General features: G+C 46.4%; 1 protein-coding gene across 1 annotated transcript; it reads right to left on the bottom strand.

Annotated features, from left to right (window-relative positions):
* Window positions 1-595: 595 nt before the first annotated feature.
* Window positions 596-4,181, bottom strand: LOC110106656 (protein unc-13 homolog). Its single transcript, XM_020836609.2, has 3 exons — window positions 1,964-4,181; window positions 1,712-1,898; window positions 596-1,638 (listed from the first exon to the last, which is right to left on the bottom strand). Exons 1-3 carry the CDS (start codon window positions 3,878-3,880, stop codon window positions 596-598), a joined length of 3,147 nt encoding a protein of 1,048 aa, XP_020692268.1. The 5' UTR covers window positions 3,881-4,181.
* Between the last annotated feature and the right edge of the window lie 3,167 nt (window positions 4,182-7,348).

Raw genomic sequence — 7,348 nt, 5'->3', positions numbered from 1 at the left:
AAGCCAGTTCCGTCGTCCGCGCAGGCGCGCCGCGCACAGCTTCCCGAAGCAGGCCATTTGGCCCATTTGCCGATTTGCGTGCACTCCCGAGGCAGGCCAGGCCAGGCCAGGCTGGCCAGATGGTTTTCGCGTTCCGTCCCGAGGCGGCGAGGCCAGGTGGCGGGCGGCCCAGGCTAGTTCAGCGTCGCCGGCGTCCGCAGATCCGTGTCGGCGTCCAAAGGCAATGTCGCGTCCGCGGCTATGCGGGTCGGGTTCGGGTCCAGAAAATTGACCCGTTTGCAAAACCGGGTCGGGTCAACCTGAACCCGAATTGTGCCGGGTCAATTTCGGGTTCGGGTCAACCCGACCCGTAACCCGAAATTGACAGGTCTATGCATTAGAGTTTAAAAAAAAATATAAGTGTGAAATTTAATTTTACTAATAACAAAAATTCCAAGGACAAAAGAGACAATTCCTACTCTCCCCAAAATCAATAAGCCATTTATTGATTTTGTTAGATTAGTATTTTATGTAAAAATAGAGTAATAGTACAAAAATGTTAACAATTCAACAAAATTAATTAATCAATTAAGAAAAAATAAATAAATAAAAAGAATCATCTTCTCTTAGGCAACTGAAAAGTCTTCTTCAAGAAATTATTAGCCATGTCATCGTTCCGGTGACAGATGACTCTAAGCACAGTATTAGGATCTGATCGGCTCCACCTTCCGGTGGTCGGCGGCAGAATTAATTTCTGCCCTTCGGCAAGACTGCTCACGCCGCTGGATTCACAGGCGAGAATGGTGAAATCCTCGATGATCCTCTCCGTCGGTAAGCTCATTAGTCCAACGATGCCTTCCACGACTCTCGCCTCCCGATCCACCACGTCTTCCGACACTAACCCCTCGCCGGAGGCACAGAACACTCTTTTCAAGTTTCGAAAGTCTTCCATCACCATCTCGTAATCTGTTCGGACGAAAGCTCGCTCTGATCCTCCGGCTAAGAGCACCATCAAGAACGCTTCGAATGTCGCTCTCATCACCTCCTTAACCGCCGTTTGCTGCGCTCGGTCGGTTAGCAGTGTCAGGAGAAGATTGAGGTTCTGCTTTAGAATCCTCAATGTTGGTCGGATTCTTGATCTACTGACGTCGTCGATGTAGAGGCCACCGTAGAAGGAGTGGCCGGAGTCGAGGAAGATGAGGCGGTACGCGGCGACCTCGGAAACGCGCTGGATGGCGACCTGAATTGAGGCGCGGATGAGATCGAAGTGGGTCGCGGGGGTTAATCGGCGGTTGCCTTGAAGCTGGTGGTGGTGTTTGCGGAGTATGGGGGAAGGACCTGGGTGGGCGGAGGCGGAGGCTGCTCCGCCGCGGGAGAAGAAGGTGAGGGATTTATCGAGGGAGTGAATGTGAGAATGAAGGTAGTGGAGAGTGTTAATTCGGATATACAGCCGCTTCGTTCCTCGGCTCGTCGACGGCCGTGGGTGGTGGGTTTCTCCCGCCGGAGTTCCCGCAGCCGGGCCTACACCGCCGACCACGGCCTGTCCGTTGTCCATTCCAGCTGTGCACGGCTTCGCTTTCTTCCACAGCTTCGTTAATTTCGAGTCCTGATTGCATCGCGTTAATGGCGGCAACAACGGCACGTAGCTCTGCCGATTCCCTGCCGCGAAATTCAAATCAGAAATTCGAAGAAACACCAAACTCCCTACATCATAAAAAACAAAATCACTCACCGCATGAAGCAACGAAGGTGGCATACTCCTTGAAGATCGCTTCAAGCCCCTCGGCCAAATCGTGCACCATTTCATCTCTCGCCGTCATCGGAATCTGGAAGAATTCATCGACGGTCACCTTCGCCAATTTTATCAGATCCACCGCCGACAGTGTGAATGGCTCGCTCTTCGATTTCGGCATCCAGTTCTATAAGTTGCATAAATTTCAGTGCAAAATTCAAAATTTATTTTTTTACAAACTATCAAACTCACCTCTGTTTCTTTGGCTCGTTTAACACTCTCCCTCCCAATCCGAAGCCTCTCATCCACCCAAGTCTTCAAGAGTCCAACAGCAATGGTGTCGATCTCGTACGGAACCATCTCTCTAAGAAGATTATTCTTGTTTCCATCATCGTTATCTGCAGCGTCTTCACCGACCATCTGAATTAGCAGCTTTTCAAGCCTGCTGGCGCAATGGAGAACGCGCACAAGGTTGTTGGTGAGGCTATTCACCTTAGCAAGATATTGCTTCAGTACAACTCCGAAGCAATTATGCAACGTCACCAACGCTATTCCGGTGGCCGCCGGGCACCATTGTCGCAGCACAGGACTGAACTTCTCTCTCTCCGTCGCGGCGAGTGCCTCCGTGTCTTTCGCCAACTCGATCAAGATATCGCTGGGATCCTCGTCCACCTCCACGATCATGCTATCGACATGATCATGCCCTGTCTCGAACACCTTCGTAAAGGCATTGCGCAGAGATCTTTGAATATAGAATTCAACCCGGCTGGAAACAGAGCCAGACGAGGTTTCTCTCTCTACAAGTCCCGGCGTGTTACCTGCCAACCCGGGGAGGTCTTCGACGATGATCTTTGTTGTTGATAGCGCAAGCGAAAGAATTTTCTCCATGTTTTCCAGTGTTCCCTTGTCGAAATTCTCGTGGTAGTCCAGTAGCCTTTTCTCTGTCCACCCCTGCATCGAAACCAGAACGCCGGAGAGAACCTTGATATAACTCGGTTCCCGATCTACCACTCTCTTCACGTCGGTTGCCACTTCGAACAACATGTTCAACGTCGCCTTGATCAAGTCCGGTTCGATCTGCCCGGTGACGACGTACTGCTGGAACAAAATCCAGGTGAAGCAAAGATTGTGGATACTTCGGTTGATTCCTAAAGTAGGCCATGTTTTCTTAATTAGCTCTAGAAGTTCGTCGACCTCATCGAGCACTACGGTTTCTTCGCGCATGTCGAATATGGATTTAAGCAGGGCGAGGTAAAGATGAACGTTGACGGGGAATCCGTCGGCCCAGTGGATGCTTCCGGCGCTGGATGTTTTGGAGCTGCGCCAAGCAAGAGCAGTCACGGCGCTGCTAAGATTGCGCATTGCGTCGGAGTTTTTGCTTGTATCGATGGGCTTGACCTCGCTATCCATTAGAACTTGGCGGAATCGGAGAGCGGCGGCATTGAGTCGGTCAAGGGGAAGAGATGGGTGGAGCAGAAGCCCGACTTCGAGGATCTTGAGTTGCCTCCTTTGCCATTGATGATACTCTTGGCTATCATTGAATTCCGATGGTTTCAGATGGCGGAGGAGCTCAAGCGGGAGGATGATGGTCTCCGCTCTTCTCCCATTCTGACCGACGAAGCTTCTCATGAGGATTTTTCTCAGCCTGTTATCGCTCTGCTCCGTAACGCGCATCTGCCGCCGCATGATCTCGGCGGAGGTCATCGGCCGCTTGATCCTTCCGGGAGAGCTGGGAACAAAGTTTCGTCCCGGGGAATTTGGACTGGCGGCATGAAGATTTGCCACCGATCTCAGCGCCAAGGAATTCATCGCGCGCATTGGAGGCGGCCGTCGGGCTTTCAGCCCGAGCGTGCTCTTCACCCGACTGGTCACCACCATCATCCCCGTGCCGCCCTTGGGTCCGACTACCGCCGGCTGCTGCGTATAGGGGGCCTCCACCACATCACCCCAGCTTCCAACGTAGGCGATGGCTCCCCTGTTTCCGAAGCCAGGGGACGAGCGGCAGGACATGAAGAAAATCTCGTAGGCGGTTTCGCGGAGGTCGGAGCGGCGGAGTGTGCCGAGGCGGGCGCCGAAGGGCCAGTTGATTTCGCTGTCCCCGGACGATATGGAGGCGAGGGATTCATTGTTGGGGGAGATGGAGGAGCGGGGGGACGCGGGTGGAGCCATGAACTAGCTAGTAAGGGGCGGCCAGCTGCGGCGACGGCCGCGTTAGCTGAGGAACATGGCCACCATCGCATGGATCTTGTTCGGGCCTGGCCGCCCCTAAAATGAAAAATGATGAGCATGAGAAATGGGATATAGAGAAAGAGAAAGGGCGAGCAAGCAGCGAGAGAGGAAAATAGGAGAAGAGACAGGGAGGAAGGGGAGTTCGTTTGGCGTTCAATCCATGGATTCCGGAGGCCAATGCGGTGGCTGAGGTAAGCTTCATTCCGACAGGTCAATCCGTTGTTGACGCCAATTTTGTTGGTTTCTAGAGCAGAGCCCCCATGGAAAATTTATTTCCCCGTTTTTATAATAATAATAATAATAATAATTAAATAATTAAATATATTTAATTAAAATTTAATGCATAAAAATAACTTTAATGATGCTTCAATTTTAATTAAAAAAGAAACTATTATGTATTAATTTTTAGTTTAATTTTATTTACTAAAATCTTTTAATTTAAAATAAATAATAGTTTTTATTTATCGGTACATTTATAGCATGGTTAAATGTTTCAATAAGATGAACTCGACTGATATCAAAAGTGGCCTAATTTGAGTTCAAATGAGCTTAAATATTCAAGAGCTTAAAGCAAAATTAAAAATCTTGTGATATTAATTGCATGTTAAGCTCCTTTTTCATGATGTTGAAGGAGAAATGATAGGCCTCTTAAACACAAGATTATGCTTAATTGTAACATGACTAACCAATTTAAGAGAGTAGTAATCAAGTGATAGGAGCTCATTACACCAAGTCGAAGTAAGGGCTTGTTTGAAGAAGCCTTGATATAAGCTCCATGGATAAGGGATCTATTTAGAAGTCATGACAAAAGCTCATTAGAGAAGCAATCGATGGAACTAATGGCGAGAACATCAAAGAAGGAGCTTACCCGTGAAGGTTTCAATGAAATTCGTAGCAACGAAGTTGTAGCGGGAACTCACTAGAGAAGACATCGCTGACACTGGAAACAAGGAAGTTGCGATGAAAGTTCTCTAGAGATGGCATTAACAGTTCCAATTGAAGAAGAAATAAAGTTCACGAGACTTACGGCTTCCTCCCAAATTGAGATTAAACCAAAAGCAAAATGTGATTTGGGATTTATAATCAAGTTGGCTCATGAGCTAACGAGTTGAGTTTTGTAAAGCCGAGCTTAAGCTCATTTAATACACGAGTTGTATATTGAGCTTAAGGTTTCAGCTCGCTTACACCCTTCCTCCTAATACCTAGCATATTGCAACCAATACCTATGTTGAAGTTTGATGAAATATTTTGTCAATGAGGAAGAGAATTAGCATAAACGTTTTCATCAATTTTTTAGTATAAATATTTTAATCTTTGTACTATAAAGATGCTTTAAAAAGCAGTAAGAAAGCCGTCCCAAACGATATTGTTTATCAATCACATTATGGAGCATTCCATACAAGCCACCAGCCTCCTAATTAAACAGTAATCCATGCCGGCTTTAATTTCTTCTTTGAGAGCTTTTACATACAAGAAGATTTCTCCATTAAGACCTCCAATGCTTCCTAATTCTTCTTTGATTGATAAGACCAAATTAATCTCACGAGGTTTTAACCACCGGAGCTCCTGCTGCGCTTGTACTCTTAACTATTTGGTGGGTCATCTCTCCCATTCAAGAGAGGCCTGCAAATCATTGTAGTTCCTTCAGGCTTGAGCTGTCGCCATGCACACAGAGTTCTTCTCCCTTTCAGGCACTTTTTAATGTCTTAGGTTTCATTTGGGATGTCTTTTTGGCTGCTTCTTAAAACAGTTTTCTAGTACAAGAATTTTAATTTTTTAACTGGAAAGCTGCTTCAAGAAGCAGCAAAAAAACCGTCCCAGATAAATCCTTAATCTCTTCGTTTGCACCCCGATGATAATTCTATTCTTCATGCAAGGATGTCTTCAACTTCCTTATCTCATCCTCTAACGTTATTGGGTAGTAAATCACGCAACTAAACAAAAAAGAGAAAATAAAAAAACAACGGAAATGAAAGGATTTAACCTGGAAAAACTTGAAATCGGAATAAATCACATTGCCACATAACATCAATAAATTCACTATGAAAATTAAAAGAAATTATACATATCACTTCTCTCTCATTATCCTTGTTTCTTTTCATTTCTCTCTACGCTCTATATAGAATTGATATGTCACCAAAAATTGCATTGACCGAGCAAGAATCTCAAGACATATTTAAGTTGGAAACTTCTAAAATCATATTCAAGATCATATGAACTTTGATTTCAACAAACTTATTGAACGTCTCAAAAATACGAACCCAACAACACTAAATTCGACTCAATCCGAGCCCAAATGGGTCTAAATCGAAGACTCAAAACTTATTTGGGAGATTCAAAGCATTAATTGGAAGACTAAAAATATCTAAATGCAACATACTTAAAGTCAAATCAAGCGGCTCGGTGAGACAAATCTAATGGGTCTAAGATCGCTAAATTCCGACATCGTCAAGGCACTTAAACAATTGAAAAAATATCTAAGATTGGATGAATCAATACGAGCCATCCAATGGAGCGCTCCGAACCTGGCCCGATTCTTCTTTATATTTACGGGAAGTGTCACTCATGAAAATCTATAAATAGACCCTCACTCTCTACATAAAGGGGGACATTTGGCAGAGATTGAAGAGAGCTCTGAGGCTTCAAGAGCTCCAGCACCTTTGACAGTGACCCCCCTTCAACAGTCGTCGGACCACCGCTTGGCCATATTTCACCGCCAAACTTCCACCCGGCCACCATCGGACTTCAACTCGACCATCCTAGGACCACCGCTCGGCCACCGGCCGCCGCCGGACTTCAGCCCGACCGTTGTAGTACCACCGCCCAATCGTCGACCACTGGCCGACCTTTAGGCTTCAGCCCGATTGTCGTAGAACCACCGCCTGACAACGGTCTTTTCAACTTCTGTAACCTACGGACTACGGTCATTCCGACCTTTGTCGCCCACCGACTCCGTTCCTTTCGACTTTTGTCGCTCGTTGACTACGGTCCTTCCGTGCTCGACGATTATTGCCCTTACGACCCCCATCACCAGACAATGATCTTCCTGGCTTCCGACTATGGTCCTTTCGACCTTCGTCGCCTGCCAACTATGATCTCGCAGACCAAACGAACATATCAATGTTTGTTCTTCCAATTTCCACCGTGTAATACACTATATATGATGTATATTTGCTACATCAAACCAAAGCCTTCTCCCCCAAGGAAGGGCCTCATTTGTAATTGATTAGAGGATTCAGTCAAATTGGGCCATACCCAGTGGTTTTTACTCCTCCTCAGGGGTTTCCACGTAAAAACTCTGGTGTCTCTTATGAACGCTATACCCTCTCTTTTATCTGATTGTGTGTTGGATCTTCGTATAAAGCTAAGACATTAAACATAATATTTATCTATCGCCGCGAATATTCC

This window comes from Dendrobium catenatum, unplaced genomic scaffold (genome assembly GCF_001605985.2).
Source record: "Dendrobium catenatum unplaced genomic scaffold, ASM160598v2 fragScaff_scaffold_998, whole genome shotgun sequence".
In the NCBI taxonomy this organism is placed as follows: domain Eukaryota; kingdom Viridiplantae; phylum Streptophyta; class Magnoliopsida; order Asparagales; family Orchidaceae; genus Dendrobium; species Dendrobium catenatum.
Note: the sequence above shows the minus strand (reverse complement) of the source record. Positions and strands in the feature narration are given on the sequence as shown.